This window comes from Anarhichas minor, unplaced genomic scaffold (genome assembly GCF_050575085.1).
Source record: "Anarhichas minor isolate MPS153535 unplaced genomic scaffold, ASM5057508v1 ptg000040l, whole genome shotgun sequence".
Classification (NCBI taxonomy): Eukaryota; Metazoa; Chordata; class Actinopteri; order Perciformes; family Anarhichadidae; genus Anarhichas; species Anarhichas minor.
The window spans coordinates 594,180-614,697 of record NW_027466486.1 but is presented as its reverse complement, the minus strand read 5'-3'; the positions used below and the strand labels follow the sequence as shown (position 1 = coordinate 614,697).

Genomic DNA, 20,518 nt, shown 5'->3' with positions numbered 1-20,518 from the left:
GCTTTTAGTTTTCCTTATTTTGATCTTTTTATCATGTGCTTGAATCTCCTGTCAGATTGAAGCTTTGTCAATAAGGTTTTGTGAACCTGTGATGTGTGTTTGTGTATATAATCTGGATTTGGACAAACTCCTGTTGATGCAGGTGAAGACAAGTTTAAACACCGCCCGACTCTTCCTGTTAGCTCAAGCTACCTGTCAAAATAAAAGTTCCAGACGACACCAGGGTCATGTGACCTACGGGTGTAGCCGAGCTAGCGCTTAGTGCTAATTTAATATAGTGCAGAAGAAATGTGTGATGGCAAACAGAGTTAAAAATGAAAATATTGGTTTGTCTCTCGTTGAAGTCCAAACAGGAAGTGAAAGGAAAGAAACACGTCCTCCATCTCTTCCTTTCTTGAGATGAAAGGATACCTGGGAAATGTAGTGTGTGAGGAGGCTGCAAAACTAAATCTCTCTCTCTCCCTCTCCCTCTCCCTCCCTCCCTCCAGGTACCTGTTGGAGCAGGATTTCCCAGGTATGCGTATTGGTCCTGAGCCGACCACCGACGGCTTCATCGCCGTGATGTACGGTGAGAACGAGGGCATCATCCCCGGTAACGCTCTGGTGGTCGACCCCAAGAAACCGTTTAGGAAGCTCAACGCGTTCGGAAACTCCTTCCTCAACAGGTACACACACACACACACACAGGTATACACACGCAGGTATACACACACACATTGTCTGTCAATTGCATGATGATCATGCATACAAGCTATTCAAATTGACTTTTTCATTTTAAACATAAATGTGGAAATGAGTGATGGCCTATTAGTGCCACTTCCATGCATAAACATACCCGTTATCTTGCATAAAATACTGAACTATTAAAATAGTAGACAGATTCATGTTTGGGAAAAAAACAAATTTGTCTAATCATCCAAAAATTTCGCGGACCCCCTTCAGTGGATCCCCTAGGGGTCGCAGACCCCCTGTTGAAGACCTCTGTTCTAAAGGATGTGAAGCTTTTCTTTGATATGACCTGAATATCTTTAATAACACAAAACAATAACTGGAATACGTCCCGGTGAGTCTCTGATCGGCTGATTAATCCATAATCATAATGAAAACACTCGTTAAGGTTTTTTCACAATAAAATTGTTAATATTAATATTACGTGTAATTTTTTTCTCCAGAGCTTTCTAACCACGACTAAAATCAACAACCAAACTCCGTTTAAGCTCCGTTAAAACTTGCGCTTGATACCGATAGTGATCCTCCACGGATGGCGAACAAGCTCCGAGGACACGCAAAGGAGTTTATGCTCAACGAGCTCTTCGTTGCTTTATTCTCTGAAACGTCAGAGGATGAACAAACAAAATTAAATGCGAAGAATCAAAAAGACGATGAGTGAAACCAACAAAACACCATAAACCAACCTGTCGAGGAGGGATTGTAATTATCAGTAAACTCATATCTCGTATTCATATACTACTTTATCACCTTCATACAAACCCTGTAAAGAAAGAAGTCAAGTATTAAATGTGTTATAAAGAAACAAAGGTTGAATATCCTGTAAACTCTTTGATTTGGCTGCAAAATATTTACTATAATGTAGATTTTAAACACCTCCTGTTTCTAAAGCATCTACAAACTAACCTTCTTTGTTTAATCCTCAGAAATGTAAATAACGTTTTTATCAGTTAACTATTTGTCACATCGCCAAGTTACAAAAATCCAGAGGTGCACAACAAAGCGTATAAACGAAGCTTTCTTCTTCAGTCGTAGAACTCTTTTTCTGACGTACGGCTGCTGAAAAACCGTCCTGACTCCACACACTTAGATCAGCTCTTCACACTGCTGTCACTGCTTTCCTCAAAACACCCACGACCTGGGAAATGACCCCTCCAGGCCTGATTGACATGTAAACACACACACACACACACACACACACACACACACACACTGTTAGTTCATAGCGAGGATTTAAATTTAGCTAAAAACACTCCGATCCAAACGTATTTCCTCCGTCCCAAAATATTTCTCAGAGTGGCAGCAGGAAGTGGAGGAGACAGTCAACCCTCGAACTGTGTGTGTGTGTGTTACAGTGTGTGTGTGTGTGTGTGTGTGTGTGTGTGTGTGTGTGTGTTAATGTGTGTGTGTTGAAGCGCATTCCTTTAACCAGGAATCCCACCTCGTCCCTGTGTGATGGAGGAACCACAGTAAGTTATTGTTTCCAGGGGGAAGTGTGTGTGCGTCACCACGTGTTGGCGTGGCCGTTTTGTTTTTTCCCCGGCGCCGCAGTCAGTCGGCTAAATTTAAGTTTATATTTATGACGAGGTAACAAGGAGGTCACACACACACACACAAATATAAGTGAAACAAAAAGTTTATTTTTCGTCTCTAGATTACATCCTTTAACGGTTTAACATTTTGGTAAATATTCTTTTTCTCTTTGATGTTCACCATAACCAGGACGTGGTTAGCCTATCTTAGCATAAAGACTGGAAGCGGGGGGGAAACTGCTAACCTGGCTCTGGACAAATTAAAAAACTACTCCTATTAACATGTTTTATCCGGCTTGTTAAATGCAAACACAAAATGTAAAAAACAGTCATATGCTGTAAATGAACGTGCATATTTTTAAAAATATCTGTTTATTGTTTTCTCTGAGATATAACCACACACACACTCATGATAGACGATACTCTGATGGATTCCTGTCTCTCTGTGTTCAGGTTCATCTGCTCTCAGATGCCCAATCAGGTTCTTCAGAGCATCAGCATCATCGACACTCCTGGTATCCTGTCTGGAGAGAAACAGCGAATCAGCAGAGGTAATAACCTCTCTCTCTCTCTGTGTGTGTGTGTGTGTGTGTTAGCTGACTAAGCTCTCGCTCCTTTCGTGTTGTGGCATAATAGTCCTTGAGATTCTTTCACTTCCTCATATTGTATGAAGTCAGAGAGCAGTCGGCCTCTTGGGATCCAAACAGTTGTTTCGTTCGTCGCTCACAGTTTAAACTCACAGGCAGCAGAGGTCAGAGGTCACAGTACCCCGACAGATCAGGGAGCGGGCTTATTATTAACACTGTTCACTCCCAGGAAGTTGGCACTTAATTCACCCTTTTGTTTATGAGTTCACTCGTACTTGTTTTAACAAACTTATTTTAACAGATTAATAAAAAATCATTATACATTAATTGAATGTATTATTACTTGGGTTGGGTATCGTTTGGGTTTTTTCCGATACCGGTGCTAAAACGATACTTTTAAAACGATACCGGTGCCTAAACGGTGCCTGAACCGATACTTTTTTCTTCAAATTGAACAATATATTAACTGTTTAAAGTATACTATAAATATAAATAAATACAAAACACTTGGCTTCAAACTTTTTAACTTCAAACTATGAACAATACTGTTAACAGTTTACAGTATACTTAAATAAATAACAATAAATACAAAACACACACACACACTCTGTACACACACTACAGCTTCAAATTTCAGCAATTCTTTTGCAGAAATATGAGCATATTTGCCCTCTCTGGCGAAATATGACCTCTCCTGACTTATTTTATTTTATTTAACCAGTTGGTGGCGCTAATGCGCCAATTCATCGTTTGCCAACCGCCACTACACCTCAAAGAAGAAGAAGAAGAAGCTTCCGCGTGCCTGTGTTGTTGTGCTTATGAGCGGCAGCGGGACCGATGAGCTAACCTAGGACGGAGTCATCAGAGTAGTGTAAAAAAAGTATTTCAATCTGCTCAGGTACCGAAAGGAAGCACCGAAATCTGCGTTGCATTTCAGTCCGGTAGATACCGGTCGTATAGGAACCGGTACCATACCGGCACCGGTTTTCGGTACCCAACCCTAATTATTACTCTGTTGTTGAAATTGCAAAACAGAGTCCATTCAGACTTGCTTATGACTCAAAATTCAAAGTTTGGGATTCGGGATTTAACAGTCTTGATTTGGGACTAGACTGAATCCTAATGATTTTGGGAACCTTCTCTAGCACCACCATCGGGACATAATTTCTACTTTTACCCCAAAAAACACAGATTTTCATAAACTGTCCTGGTCCTTGGCACCAACAGGTGCAGAAGGTTTTTCACAGTAAAATGTTCTTGTGAAATTCTTCATCCCTCACTTCCTGTTTTGTCTCTCGGCTGTTTCCTCTGATGAATCACTGCTGCTGATCTTTAACCACAAGAGTTACTAAATGAGGACCTGAAACCAGAGAAACTATCAGGATGTTTCTCATCTAATCTGTTTTAAGATCTGCAGTAACAATACAGGATTAGTACTTATGTATTTATGTACCTTTACTCTTTGTGCTAGTGTTACGACCGGCTCGGGTGTCGCAACATATAGGAGGGACACAACACCAAGTTATGTTAAAAACAACCACAGCTGACAGTTTATTTACAGGACACAAGTAAACTGTAGTGTGCAAATCCCACTGCAGACCAGGGTCTGGTGCCAGGCAGATGAGAGAGAGAGCGAGGGCGGAGCAAGGAGGTGCTTATATAGGTAAACCACATCCTCATCCAGGTGCCTTCAATCACTCGTTAGGGAGCTGCACCTAGAAGTCAAAAGACACAGAATACACACACACACACACACACACACCCAAGCACAAACATTCACAGCAGGATATAGAACCATACGTAACAGCTAGTACTTTGTTAAACATTAAACATCCTAAAAAATATAGGATATTATAGACGGATACATAAATATAAAGAATTCAGTGAATTAGGCTGTAATGTATACGTAATACTGAAATATGGAGTATTTAATCAATAAAATTGCATCCATCTACAGATCATTATGATTTATTGACAGGAGGTTTTAAACATGTTTTGGAGTAACACCGTATAAAATGTGCAAAAGCTGGCAATTGTATGAAAACACAGCAAACCGACTGTATATTTACACACTTATTGATATATGCTTTTTTAGTTGCATGTGGGTAAAAAAAAAGGCATGGAAGAATAAAAAAGACAAATTCAATCTGACTTCCATAAAGACGCGTTGTAGCCGGCACCTAGTGGCCATGAGAGGAACTGCACCGAAACACTCAGAGACATTGTTGGTTTTAAGTTAATGACAGCAATGAGACCTCCAGTATCTTGTGTGTGTGTGTGTATATATATATATATATATATATATATATATATATAAATATAAATGACCTCAGGAGGAAGCTGAGAGTAGAAGTTGTTACAAATCTGGCAAGTGAAAGTCAGCAGAGAAACAGATGTGTGGCCTCGATGACAGCTGGATTCTCTGATACAGATTTCTGGTGGATGGAAGCAAAACATTTGGGATGAGGAGGCAGGAAATGTTACTGAGACACAAAAAACGCAACTTTTGTCTCCAAATACACAACTGTGGACATGTTCTGAATCAACAAACTCATTTAGAGAAAACGTCCTTTAAAGAGATGTTTAGTTCAATTACAGACATTTAGAAGACACTACAGGTGAATAGGTTCAAAAAATGTACTCATAGATATCACCATGAAACTTCACCAGTTCATTACTCACATTAAGAAGATTATTTATTGTATTACAAGTTTTCTGAAATGTTATGTTTCAATATAGAAATGAGGCATTATGTAATGGCCGACTGTGGCTAAGTGGAGAGCAGGGCCGTCCTTCAATCAGAGGATCGGCGGTTCGATCCCCTGCTCCGCTAGTTGCATGTCGATGTGTCATGCTCCCGTAGCTGTGCCTACGGTGTGTGAATGTGATAGAATCTGATTGTAAGTCGCTTTGCATAAAAGCGTCTGCTAAATGACTGTATTGTAATGTAATGGTAACTTTTGGTGAATTTAGGAGAAATCTACAGACGTAAATAAACAAAGTAGTAAAATAAATGTTTTATTTCCACGAGTCTAAAAGAAGACGTGTTATGGAAGAATGTTAACTACAAACTGTCCTTCATTGTCTTTGATTTATGTTTAATTTTAGGAGAATATTAGCTGTTATGAACCCTAAAAAACATGCAAATGAGGAGGCAGTGCCTTGGCTTGTTCTGCACAGAGATGATGAAGTTTCTCCTGCTGCTCTCGTAGCGAGTCATGATGATGATGATGACAGCATCCGTTAAAGGCCTCAGCTGGACGGGGGGGGGGGGGGGGGGGGGGTTAGAGGGAGGGGCCACAGGAAGCGGCGGCGGGCGTTCCCTCCATCTGGAAACATTTAGATTTAAATTCCTCCTGAATACGTTAAACACACACATTACATCAGCATCATCACTGACAGATTACAGCTACTGCTCTGACAGAACGTGTTTGTGTGTGTGTGTGTGTTCTGCAGCTGCTTCACTGTACACACGTTTTATTTTACCACCTGTTGTGTCGAGGTGTCGACCTCCATGTTTGTTTTGTAGAAGTTCTTGTGTGTCAGATTCTTTTTTGTTTTCTTGCTCAGTTAGATTTATTTCAAACAGTCAAATTGTTCTGCAGTAATAAAGTTGAGGTGAGTCCTCTACAGCGTCCACACTTAACCTGCAGAAACATGAGACCAAACGTGACGTGTGATATCTACGTTTGTAGTAGAGATGAATGGCAGGCTGGTCTCATCCAGCAATCATAGCAAAAGCTACGAAAAATAATGCGCCGTGATTCGTAGATTTTGTTATTGACGTAATCATGAACCAGGAAGTATAAATACCACAAAAACACACACAAGGTGGGAGGGGGGGTGGTAACATTAGTACTTCAGTAATGTGAGTAGTACTGCAGTAATGTGAATAGTACCGCAGTAACTTTACTGCAGTAAAGTGAGTATCGCTGTAATTTGACTTGCTGTAACTAACGTTAATACTTCAGTAACGTTAGTACTGCAGCATTAGTTGTTTGTTTTAGTTGTGTAGAATTGTGTTTGGAGCATGTAAGAATGGCTTACATGATCTTGTAGCCCAGACTTTTTTCTTTAATTGGGTATATAACATGTGTGTAACATTCATTATATTCGTTCCTGATAAGTGCATTGTACGACGCGCTGTACGCTAAACTTTCTCCGTAAAATCGAGAGCCCCCTACCTGGTTCTTCTCCTCTTGTCTTTAACCTTTTCTTAGTTTTTGTTCTTGTTCTTGTTCTTGTTCTTGTTCTTCTTCTTCTTCTTCTTCTTCTTCTTCTTCTTGGGTTTAAATCTCTGTATTTCATAAACCTGACAGCTCGTCCTCCTGGGCTTTCAGCCAGTAGTCCCTCCCTTCTTCCCCAGAGACTCTGTCCTCTGTCCCACCCTTTCCAGTCCAGTCCAGTCCTGGTTTCTGGTTTCACTGGTCTGCTTCAGTCCTGGTCCCGTAAATGAACTCAGTGACCAACATGACATCGCTTCACTTCTACAGCAGGAATTATTTATTAAAGGAACATTTCTGTTTGTATTCACACGAAACAAACCAGCATGTTAATTAGTGAACTTTAGAGGACCTGCTCTCTGTGTGTTTGGCCTTTAGACAGAGCCAGGCTAGCAGTTTCCCTCTGTTTCCAGTCTTTATGCTAAGGTAAGCATAAAGATACATCTCTTTCTTTCTGTGTTTCCCAAAATGTTTGACTGTTCCTTTTAAATGTATTTACCAGGCATCAAACACATTATTCCCAAACAAAGAGAAGAGATGCTTAATAGCACTTTTAGCTACTTTTTTTCCCTCGGTGTGGAGAAGTTGGGAGACGAAATATGATCTAACCGTCCCCGTCTGGATTTAAATGTAGTTTTATGACTTCTTTAGAAACTGAAGCAGTTTTGTTGCAAATTAAACATGAAAAGTTTGGATCAAACAACTTGTTTGGCTCGTAGCTTTCTCTTTTAAATACAGCCTCACGGTGTGTCAATCACGTTTTTCACACCGTCTACATCATTATAGTTTATGGAACAGGTTTGATTTTCTGCTTTTTATTCACATCTGTCTGAGTTGTTTGACCACTCAGAGACACCGTACATGCATCATCGAAAATGACATCTAGTAAACCGATTCACTTTGACAAACAAATGAATGAATACAGAGATGCAGAACTTAAAGATAGATTGTGGCAGGTGATTGTACGTAGAACAACTGTGATCACAAAACGAAGGATGTACTAAACATTAGAGAAGTGGTTGAGCTCTAATTGGTAGCTTCCTGCTAAAGTCGTTCATTATTTAGGGACTAGCGCTGTCCTCTGCACCCACGTAACTAATTCAGTTTTGTTTTGTATTGTGAATTTTCACATTGAATAGAAAAATACAATGAACTCATTGCAACAATTTGTATTTAGTGATCCAAAAAATATGAACTTAGTGCTAAGAAACTTAAAGTGTTTTGTTTTTGTTAGCTATTTTCCTCTATTTAGTCTTCGTCTGGTGTCAAATGTCCTTTGTTAGTTTTAACATTTAGTCACGTCATCCTGCTTTTTAAGTCAAGTTTGGGCATTTTAGTTTTCTCTTCATCAAAGAAACGGTAACTATTTTCTTATATTCAACGTTTTAACCAAAATATCAGCTGGTTTCTGTTGTCATTGTTAACTTTAAGTTACCCTGAGTCCTCCTGACTCGTGTGTCGATGTGGTCCTGATGTGGATCTTTTTTTGTCAGTGATATTACCACAGTTAGTGTTTGATGACTTCGTCATTGTCACGTCTTAGTCGTGAAAAAAAAATGTCATTAACCAACATATTTAGTTTTCGTTAAGGAAATAAACACCGGAGACAGTTTCCTCTCGTTAAGTTCACTAGCAACATGAATTCAGTAAACGCCCAAATAAACATTGCATACTTATGGTGCATTGTCATGTGTACACTATATTTTATTAATTTTAAATCCTATACCAGTTTAGTATTTATTTACCGGTCCTACGTTGTAGCACGGTCCCCTGTTTGTATCCTAAACACCATCGTGTGTGTGAGTAGTGAAGCTTATTTTTAAAATAAATTTTAAAAAAATGATGTGTGCAGAGTGCAACAGAGGAAACATAAATGAATTCCTCTGTTGCACTCTGCACACACATCATTTTTTTCCAGGACATGAATACAGTATGTTGCAGCTCTAAAGAGGAAGTGGTATTGTTAGTCTGAAGGTGTTTCCCTTTGGAACAGGAAGTGGAACAAGTGGAGCAATCAGTCGTCCTAGAGAACCGTTTTTAAAACCTGGAAGGAAGTGTTTTCAGTCTCAGAGGTGCAGGAAGTTTCTGATGAAGCTGATGTATCCTTCAATCACTCACTCACTCACTCCTTCTCTCTTTCACTCACTCACTCCTACTCACTCACTCACTCCTACTCACTCACTCACTCCTTCACTCAGCATCACAAACACCTGAACAGGTGTAACCTGAAGCTGTTCCTGACACCTTCACACATCTTTTATTCAGGATTCCTTCCAGCTGAGCAGCAGGAAGAAGAAATAAAAACCTTGTCACTTTATTCTGAAGAGGTCGAATAAAAACCAAAGAACAACTTTATTCATAAAAGTTTTTATCTGAAACTGAAAGTGAAACTAAAATGATTGTGCGTAGACTGAATAAAAAATATATATTCTTTAAGAAAAACGAAACTGAAACAATATTGTCTGGCTAAAAATAAACAATAAAAATTAACATGAATTAATTTTAGTTGTGTAACAAGGGTTAATAACTGTGTGTGTGTGTGCGCGCGCTGTGTTGTGTTGAGTTGTGCGTGTGTTGTGTTGTGTCCACAAACAGTGTTGTTGTGATTGTGGACAGCAGCTCCTCCACGTTAAAGGTTGAAATGTGAAACCTATTGTTCAACACGGCAGCGTCACAGACATTGATCAGGTGACTGATTGATTGATTCTGTTTTAATGAATCAAAACTGCAGATGTTATGTTCAAGTGTTGATTTTAAAAGTTCTGAAGCCGTTTTAAAAGGAGTCTACAGACTGAAGTGAACCTGGATGGTGGTGTGTGTGTGTGTGTGTGTGTGTGTGTGTGTGTGTGTGTGTGTGTGTGTGTGTGTGTGTGGACTTTAAAGGTGACCTTGAAGACAAATACTGAAGTGCGTCAAAAGAGAGATCAGCTGATGTGAGTGTGTAGTTTTCTAGATGTCCTAACAGGAAGTGGAACTTTCCTCCTGCTGGTGACTCATGGATGATGTTCTTGCTTCTATAACTCTTAAAGGGACAGTTCACCTAAATATTCCTCTCTTCCTTCTGCTCGTGTCCCTGCAGTCGGATGGTTTTGTTTTTATATGTCTCTGAGATGTTTGTGTTGTGTTGTTGTGTTAGTCATGATAAACCACAGAACAGTAAAGAACACAGTAAAGTAGAACACAGTAAAGTAGAACACAGTATAGTAGAACACAGTAAAGTAGAACACAGCAGATTCTGAACTCTGAGCAGGATTTTCCAACATCAAGACAACTTTAAAAGCTTTTGTCTCAGTTTAGCTTCAGAGCTGAGTGTCACCAAGTTTGAGAGGAACCACACCCAAACTGCTGCCACATATCACTTTACACACACACACACACACACGCACACGCACACACACACACATTTAAAGACATAGTGTAGCAGCTGTAATGCCCTCGTTGCTCTGTTGTCCTGTTCTCAGTTGCATGTTTGCGTTTCCGTCATTGAATATTGGAAAGCTTCCTACTCCGTCATTACTATCATGATATTATATTAATATTACATTATTCCATCATTAATATAATAATACTACAGTTACCAAAGGGGCACTGGGATGTCAGAAATCAGCTGGTGCGATCACTTGTTAATATAAGATTAAATATTCTGGGAACACATGTGAATTTGCTGTACTTTTCCTTTTCAGTTTTCTTTTAACTTATTCCTTCAGAGTGGTGCTCAATAGAGACTCCAATAGTGTCCTCGATGACCCCTCAGTCTAACATGGACCCTGTTTGACTGGTTTACACACACTGTAGTTAAACCAGGCATCTGAAAAGTGAAGTCAACAAATAAATCATCAATAACTAGACATTTGTTGGAATATCCAAGTAATTAGAAAAATAAAATCGCAACTAAATATAATTGAAATTTAAAGCAAATTCTTTGTCACAGAAGTAGAAATTCTTACCTTCACCTTCACATCGGTCAAAGTGGGTTTAAGTGTTCTTACAGACTTTATTCTGAAAGGATGAACTTCCTGTCTGCAGGTTATGACTTTGCGGAGGTGCTGCGTTGGTTCGGGGAGCGTGTGGATCGGATCATTCTGCTGTTCGACGCTCACAAACTGGACATTTCAGATGAGTTCTCCGAAGCCATCCGAGCCTTCAAAGGACAAGACGACAAGATCCGAGTCGTCCTCAACAAGGCCGACCAGGTAGGAGGACGATGAGGATGATGAGGACGATGAAGACATGATTGGCATTGTGAAACAAATAACCTCTTCCTCACCTGCGCTCTCAGGTGGACACGCAGCAGCTGATGAGGGTATACGGCGCCCTCATGTGGTCACTGGGGAAAGTGATCAACACTCCAGAGGTGGTGAGAGTCTATCTGGGATCCTTCTGGGGCAAACCGCTGCAGAACTCTGAGAACAGGTCAGATATTCATCCATCCATTCATACATCCATCTATTCATTCATCCATCTATTCATTCATCCATTCATCCATCCAAACCGCTGCAGAACTCTGAGAACAGGTCAGATATTCATCCATCCATTCATCCATCTATTCATTCATCCATCTATTCATTCATCCATCTATTCATTCATCCAAACCGCTGCAGAACTCTGAGAACAGGTCAGATATTCATCCATCTATTCATTCATCCATCCATTCATTCATCCATTCATTCATCCATCCATACCGCTGCAGAACTCTGAGAACAGGTCAGATATTCATCCATCCATTCATCCATCTATTCATTCATCCATTCATTCATCCATCCAAACCACTGCAGAACTCTGAGAACAGGTCAGATATTTATTCATCCATCTATTCATTCATCCATCAATTAATTCATTCATCCATCCAAACTGCTGCAGAACTCTGAGAACAGGTCAGATATTAATCCATCCATTCATTCATCCATCTATTCATTCATCCATCCAAACCGCTGCAGAATTCTGAGAACAGGCCAGATATTCATCCATTCATTCATCCATCTATTCATTCATTCATCCATCTATTCATCCATCAATTCATCCATCTATTCATTCATCCATTCATTCAGCCTACAATAGCCAACGAGAGTCCCCGTTGAAGGACAGTGCCTGCCCCTCTTCTTTCGTGTAACGCTCGAGCCAATTGCAACCGATCGTTCTGATGACTCACGCTTCGTATAGCCAATGAAATTTCGAAAATAACGATATACGGATTCAGGGGTTAGATTTAGAGGCAGAACGTGGAAGTCACTGCGTAACCGCGAGTCAGGTCCCTGTGTCCGTGCGTTAAATTCAAAGTGTGGTTTTTAAGAGTTTTGTAGAATTTGTGAAAGTGAATAATGGTGAAATAACTTATAGATTACTGTATTTAGACATAAATAAGCTTTAGTTTGAATTATGAATACACATTTCTACACAGCCTAGGTATGTTACTATGGTTACCATGGGTCCCCAAATGTACTTTTTTGGAAAACGCCTATACATACCCTTATTAAAACATGTGTAAAATATTAATTTTCTGTGGTATTGTTATCAAATTTGAACTTGGACTAGGTAAGGCTTCATGCTGTGGTCCCATTGTGTTTTCCAGCTAATAAATCCCAGCTATAGTCATCTGCAGGCATCTGTTTGCAAAAACATATTCAGGCAGAAATAAAAACCTTCTCCTTCAGTGTGTTCAAACTTCTATTACTCAATGCCAGTAGCATTTACAGTGATTCCCACTGTTGGGGAAAAAACTTCAGAGTGTTACCTTTCAAAAGAGACCAAAACCATGCATGTACTCCAAACAGTTCAAGAACAGCTTTCAATTTACTTTGAGTATGCCTTGGATAGGTGTTTTAGGCAAATTTTACTGGAGTGGTAACAGGATAATTCATTCATTCATTCAGTTATGTAGCTGTCCAGGAACACATGTCTGTTTTGTTCATTCATTCATTTGTTCACTCATTTGTGTTGTTGATTATTTTATTGATGATTTAGTTAATTCTCTCCCTTATGTTTCGTTTTATTGATGAGTTAATGAATGAATTCACTTGTTCACTTCCTCCTCAGGCGTCTGTTTGAGGCGGAGTCTCAGGACCTGTTCAAAGACATCCAGAGCCTCCCGAGAAACGCAGCGCTCCGTAAGCTCAACGACCTGATCAAGAGAGCGAGGCTGGCCAAGGTGAGACAGGAAGTGACCTGTTAACACAGAGGCCTTCAGGGGTTTAAACCTGCTCAGCAATGCTGGGAATGTTCTGGGATGTTTGGTTGTGTTTCAGAGTCTGGGAAAAAAGTCAGGAAATGAAAGCACTCTCTCATAAAAGATGAAGTTTCAAGAGTCAGCAGTTTCAGTTTCATGTCTGAGCAATCAGTTCAGACAGGGAGGGGGTCAGCGTAGATATTCATTCATTCATTCATTTATTCATCCATTCATTCATTCATTCATTAAGTTATTCATTAATTCATTCATGTATTAATTCTTTCACTCATTTATTCATTATTTCAGTTATTTATTCATTCTTTCATTTATTAAGTTATTCATTTATTCATTCATTTATTAAGTTATTCATTTATTCATTCATTTATTAAGTTATTCATTTATCCATTCATGTATGCATTCATTTATTCATTCATTCATTCATTATAGTTTTATTTTAAAAAGGAATCAGGAGAAGCTTTTATTTATGCCTCCTTAACTTACTTCACCTCCTTCACTTACTTCACCTCCTTCACTTACTTCACCTCCTTCACTTCTTTCACCTCCTCGAGCATCAGGAGTGATGGTTGTTTTCATTCACTTCCTGCTGTGTTCTGATTGGTTGGTTTGTGTGTCGTAGCAGAAGTCACATGGTCAGGCTCCTCCTTCTTGAGAGTCTTTCAGTCCCTCACTGGTTTTGTGATGAGAGGCTCATGGTGGAGCTCATCCATCACTCGTATGTCTGTCCTCCCTCCAGAAGATAACCCTACTCCCTCCCTCCTTTCCTTCCTTCCTTCCTTCCACCTTAATGCTGTTAACTGGTATGAAGGATTGAAGGGTTTTTGAACTCCTCCATTCCTTCCTCCTCCTCCTCCTCAGTGTAGTTAACCCTTTAGTCTCCTGTTGTTCTGTTTGACACCTGAATCTCAGATGTATGAGATATAAAGTATTAGACTTTATAAACCAGCGGATTTTGATGTTTTCATAACGTGAATGTAGAAATATGTTGATTCACTTTTTGCATTTAGGCCTTCATCACCGTCAACTCACCTTCTTCTCCTTCTCCTTCTCCTTCTCCTTCTTCTTCTTCTCCTCCTCTTCCTCTTCCTCCTCCTCCTTCTCCTAAATCTTCATCTCCTCCTCCTCCCCCTCCTTCATCTCCTCCCTCGGTCTTTACTCCTGCAGGTGCACGCTTACATCATCAGCTACCTGAAGAAGGAGATGCCGTCTCTGTTTGGAAGAGAGAAGAAGAAGGAGGAGCTTATCTCCAGGCTGCCTGAGATCTACTGCATCCTTCAGAGGGAGCATCACATCAGCCCCGGAGACTTCCCCAACGTCACCAAGATGCAGGTACTTTATGTACTTATGTATTTATTTACATCCTCAGCTCATACATTTGAGTTTTTTTTTTGTTTGTTTTTGACATACAGTATATACATTTATTTATAAAAGTGAATAAGTGCTAGAGGTTTATATCGTGTTTCAGAGGGTTAAAGGCAAGTATGTTGGTAGTTTTAGCTAAATGTACTTAAAGTATGAAAGTAAAAGTAGTCACTATTAGATCATTATTGTTGATGCAGTAACATGTATTTTAATGTTGTAGCAGTGGAGCTATGATTTTTATTTATTTCTTATTCTGGTGGTGTGTTAATTTATATTTCCTCTGTAAAGAAACTACAGATCCCTGATAAACGTAGTGCAGTACAAGTACACGTTATCCTCTGAGATGTAGTGCAGTAAATGTACACGCTATCCTCTGAGATGTAGTCCAGTAAAAGTACACGTTATCCTCTGAGATGTAGTGCAGTAAAAGTACACGTTATCCTCTGAGATGTAGTGCAGTAAAAGTGTAAAGTACAGGAAAGAGGCGGCGACACAGACGTGGCCTTTCAAAATAAAGGTGATGATATGTGTTGATGTTTTAACTTTGCATCGATGACACTGGATCGATGAATCGATCGATCGTTACAAATATGAGGACTTTAGGCTAAATGTGTTGCTCATATTTGTGTTTTGACTGCAGTAAAAGATCAGAGTACTTCCTCCAGCACATGAGAACAAAATGTGATCTCAACTGAACGCTGTCACTCTGCAGCTGGTCTGTCGTGTGTGTGTGTGTGTGTGTGTGTGTGTGTGTGTGCGTGTGTGTGTGTGCGTGTGTGTGTTCCCCAGCTGCACTTTTATTTATTGGATTATTGACGAGAGGGAATGTTTCAGATTTTTTGGTTCCCTGGTGAGATGTGTACTCTCATGACACGCACTCACACATATTCTGACACGTGTTGTGAGTTATCTGGATCCTCCTGCAGACACACTGTGTGCGTGTGTGTGTGTGTGTGTGCTCTTCTTCAGAGGTCAGAGGTCAGACCACACTGTGTCCAGCTGCAGAAGGCAGGAGGTTTGACCCTCTCAGCTCTGCTCAGTCTCATGTGATTATCAGTGTTGGAAGAAGTATTCAGATCCTTTACTGCAGTAAAAATACTAGTACCACACTGTGAAAATACTTCCCTACAAGTAAATGTCCTGCATTTAAAACCTTACTGAAGTACTGAGATGTAGAACAGTACAAAGTACAATATGTACCTCTGAGATGTAGTACAGTATAAAGTACAATATGTACCTCTGAGATGTAGTACAGTATAAAGTACAATATTTACCTCTGAGATGTAGTAGAGGAGAAGTATACAAGTACCTTGAACTCGTACTTGACTACGTTTGATGAACTAACTTGTTTTTGTCGCCATCTGTCAGCGACAGAGAGGAACTACAACAGACAATCAATAATCTCTCGTCAATAGAAAACACTTTTCCTAAAAGAGAGAAAGTCAATGATGTGAAACAGGAACAAACTGTGTTTTTTTGTCTCCTGCAGGACATGTTGCAGCACTACGACTTCAACAAGTTCCCGTCCCTGAAGATAAAGCTGGTCGAGTCGGTGGACAAGATGTTGGCCACCAAGATCGCCGGCCTGATGTCGATGATCCGCGAGGAGGAGTCCAAGGCGCCGCCGGCTATGGTGTCCGGCGGCGCCTTCGAGGGCTCCCAGGAAGGGCCCTTCGGTCAGGGCTACGGCGAGGGCATCAGCGCCGGGGCGGACGCCGAGGACTGGATCGTCAGCCGCGAGAAGCACCGCTACGACGAGATCTTCTATATGCTGATGCCCGTCAATGGCAAGATCACCGGCGTCAACGCCAAGAAGGAGATGATGAACTCGCGGCTGCCCAACACCGTGCTGGGGAAGATCTGGAAGCTGGCCGACTGCGACCGCGACGGCATGCTGGACGACGAGGAGTTCGCGCTCGCCCAGCACCTCATCAAGGTGAAGCTGGAGGGCTACGAGCTGCCCGGAGAGCTGCCCGAACACCTGGTGCCCCCGTCCCACCGCAAGAACCCCACCGACGCCGACGAAAACACCCTGTACAACCACAGCGAGGACTAGAGCGCCAACGGGGGGGACACTGACCGAGTCCAAGTGTACAAAACCACCTGATGTTCAGACTCACTGGAGAACCAATCAGCCAACTGACGGACGGTCAAAGATTTAGGATTTACTCGCCACCGACACGGATCATATAGATATATATCTATATATAGATATATATCTCTTTATATATGTACATATATATATCTATATATATATATATATATAGATATATATAGATATATATAGATATATATATATATATAGATATATACAAATTCAATTCACCAAAGAAGAAAAACACTCCTGCTTTAATCTGGACGCTTTTATTTTGAAAGAGGACACTGTTGTAAAGACATTTCAACTTCCTGTCTTAATTTTTTCCGTCATGTTCCCCTGAATGTCTCAATGGGTACTTCTCAAGTCTCTTAATTGTCGTTTCCTCGCTCCTCGATCCTCGCTTGAACCGGAAGTTGTTTCTGCGCCGCCATATTGACGGCCGTCCCAAAGCTCTAATGTAGCTCAGAGGAGCGAGGAGCGAGGATGGAGGAGGGACCTCAGAGGAGCCATGAGTGAGGAACCACGAGAACAGACTTCCAGGAAGTGATTTAACGGCCGACACGCCCCCTCATTGTTCATCAGTTATGTGATTGGACGCCGCAGCCGATCGGACTGACTGACTGAGTTTAACACCAGAGTGAAGATAGATCACAGAATAAACTCAAGCTTTATATTTGATATGGTTTCTGATTCACCGTCTGGTTTAAATAAATGTTCATTGTAGTCTGAACAACAAAACGACCACAAACAACTTTCTTCATTTATTAGAAAGATTTGTCTTTTCATGATCTGATATTTCCCTCAATAACTTTTATTATGAATACAATTAAAGTCAGAGGGAGCCGGAGAGACGAAACACTTTTTACATCATTCCTGAGTGTTTGATGAGTTTTATCATTTAAGAGAAACAATAATCATATTCTGGGTTATTTAATAATGACGCCACAGTCACAATTTCAAAACGTACAGACGCGAATAATTCATAAATAAGACGATCGCATTCCGCCGGTAGAAATGGATCCTGTGCTTATAAACGGAACACAGGACACAGTTTGTTAACAGACTACAGAGAGAAACACCTCTACAGTGGTGATTACTGTGTGTCTTTATTAGTTATTAGTTACTATTATTAAGTACAGTGATCATGTCAACAGACACAAACTTATCAAAAGTCTCTCCAGCTGTTAAAGCCGACTGACAGCTGATCCAGCTGTGATCAGCTGATCCTCCGTCATCAGAAACAGACGTCGCTTCACGTGACGCACCTGAGGAAAGGACGTCTCGTGTCTCTTAAAACATATTTCCTCGTTCCTCTCTCCTCGCATGGTTTCCTCCATGCATCCCTGGTGGGAGGGACTAAGACGCAAGGAAAGGACGCAAGTGAGGGAAACGGGGATGCAATTAAGAGACTTGAGATGTACCCAATGACTGAATATTCGGAGGCAAACAAACGATACAGATCTCATGATAAAATGACTTCACGGGTACTAGCTCTGACCTTCAAAATAAAAGTGCTAGAGGTTTATATAGTGTTTTTTTGATAATCAGTGTCAGAATAATTCCATAGTTTTCTGAACAGAGTGTAAACTAGTCCTGTTTGGTTATTAAAGTGTTTTCACTATTTCTCTGTCCCGACAATCCGATGCTACGTTACATTTCGATTTTTACTGAATTATGATTATTTGCTGCTTTTATTCTGAAGGCCAGAAGCTTTACTTTAAAGTGTCCCTTAAACCGTCGTTTCTCGACCTTGTGACCTGTCGCTGTAAAATACTTTGTTGTTAAATATTAACAGAGCTGATCTGCAGTCAGTTTCGAATTTTGACTTCCTCCCTTTTTTATGTTTTTACATCCGTAGTAACTGAGTTCACAGACAAAGAAGTGATCACATAGAGACGAATAAGACAATAAATTATCCTAAATGAGTCCGAACTACATTACCCATCATGCTGCTGAAGCGGAAGAGTTTTGCAACATTTTTCATTTGAAAACAAATTAAATCAAACTATTTTTGTGACATTTAATCTCTTTTATTAATAAATATAAAATATATAAAGCGATATATAATTACAAAATCCATGTCAGGCCTTCCAATAATTTACCCTCCAATAATAATAAAACAAAGAATATATTTTTGTATTTTAAAGAAAATCTTAAATATTTTATTACATTTTCTTTGTTTTTATTTACATTTTCAAAGAAAATAAAAACATCATTCCACTGAAAAATGTGCTTGTTGTTTTGTAAGCAGCAATTATTTCATGATTTAAACTTTTTGAATTAGTAAAAATAATTAATCAGGTATTTAAAATTGGCATCATTTGACTTCCTGTAGATGGGTTTTCTAAATAAAAGATGAATAACACTGTAAGGTGATGTAGTTCACGTCCACACGTTTGAGAACAGGAAGCAGTTACAGACCGTCTGACGGGGTTTCCTGAGGTCGTCAGAGATCAAAGGTCAGAGTCTGTTTAAACAGCGAGGAGACGACGCCCACCTCGGCCTCCGGGGACGACTTAACCCTCGTCCTGCGGCACGTTTTACTGTCCACGTTTGTGTTTCCTCTCATTGTAAACGGCAGCGTAGACGGTGACCTCAGTTTCCTCCTCAAGACCTGCGTAACGTATTATGAAAGAAATGCTGTGAATGAAAACAGCAAGTTATCCTCCGGTTCTTTAAAGTGAAGTCAAAGCTTCATGTTTTAAAGCTGCATTCTCTCTAGTGTCCACCAGGGGGCGACTCCTCTGGTTGTATAGAAGTCTATGAGAAAATGACTCTACTTCTCTCTTGATTTATTACCTCAGTAAACATTGTAAACATGAGTTTATGGTCTAAATCTCTAGTTTCAAGTCTTCTTCAATACAGCATGATGTTCATTTAGTAACTGATGGTCCATTTAGAGTCAAACAGACCATAAAGCAGGGGATGCTTTAGGGCGGGGCTACACGGTGATTGACAGGTCTCTACCAGAGACGTATACGGCGTCTCTACGTCACTCCTCCTCAGTCCAGATATGGTCACTTCCTGTTTACTGGTTGCACGATGACTTTGTCCTCTTCTTATGAACAGTTTATTGTTTATACCAACGAATATTTAACACATTAAGACACAGTGGCATCGGACAAAAACATGTTCCTGGACATAACACACGAACATCTGGCTTTATTTCTTCTTCTTCTTCTTCTTCTTCTTCTTCTTCTTCTTAATGAAAGAGGCTTCCTGTTACTGTAGACTTGAGTCAATGAAAGTGAAAACGTTTCTGAATGTGCCTTAAATCACAACTAAAAAAGTTAAATTTGCCTCTTTTTTCTGTAAGCAGCATCGACGTCAGATCCACAAATCAGCAGAAAGACGACAACGTTCTGAACCGTAAAGATGCATTTAGACGTTAAAATTAACGTTAAAACCAAAGACGAACTCAAGCAAAGAGTCCGACTCACATTACAAAGCGTCTTCTTCATGTTGCTCCGTTAGTGCCGGTTGGTTTCAAAGCCTCTCACTCTGTTCTCATGACGGGACGGTCGGCGTCCTCGAGGATTCAGTCTAAGAGAACGTCTGTAAAGTAGACTTCAGTGGATAAACGTGTCACTTTAATGAGCAGGTATATTCAGTTTTAAATGTTTTAAAGATGTTTCTGTCGGTCTTCAGACTTCAAATATAAATATTCATCTATCTAAAATGTAAAATTTTTTATTTTTGTGACTTTGCTGTATTTTGCATTATTGTTGTTTAAACTGATGATGTTTGACTCCTCGTCCTGTTATCAGAGCTGGAGAACAATAAAGTTTATTCAAACATGTACTCAA

General features: G+C 40.1%; 1 protein-coding gene across 1 annotated transcript in view; it reads left to right on the top strand.

Annotated features, from left to right (window-relative positions):
* ehd4 (EH-domain containing 4) overlaps positions 1-20,518 on the top strand; it is a 24,978-nt gene extending 4,460 nt beyond the window's left edge. Inside the window, exons 2-8 of the mRNA XM_076107691.1 lie at positions 489-665; positions 2,715-2,812; positions 11,098-11,264; positions 11,351-11,484; positions 13,105-13,216; positions 14,417-14,581; positions 16,104-20,518. Coding sequence (XP_075963806.1) covers positions 489-665; positions 2,715-2,812; positions 11,098-11,264; positions 11,351-11,484; positions 13,105-13,216; positions 14,417-14,581; positions 16,104-16,670 — 1,420 coding nt within the window. The 3' untranslated portion in view covers positions 16,671-20,518. The remainder of the gene's footprint in view (positions 1-488; positions 666-2,714; positions 2,813-11,097; positions 11,265-11,350; positions 11,485-13,104; positions 13,217-14,416; positions 14,582-16,103) is intronic.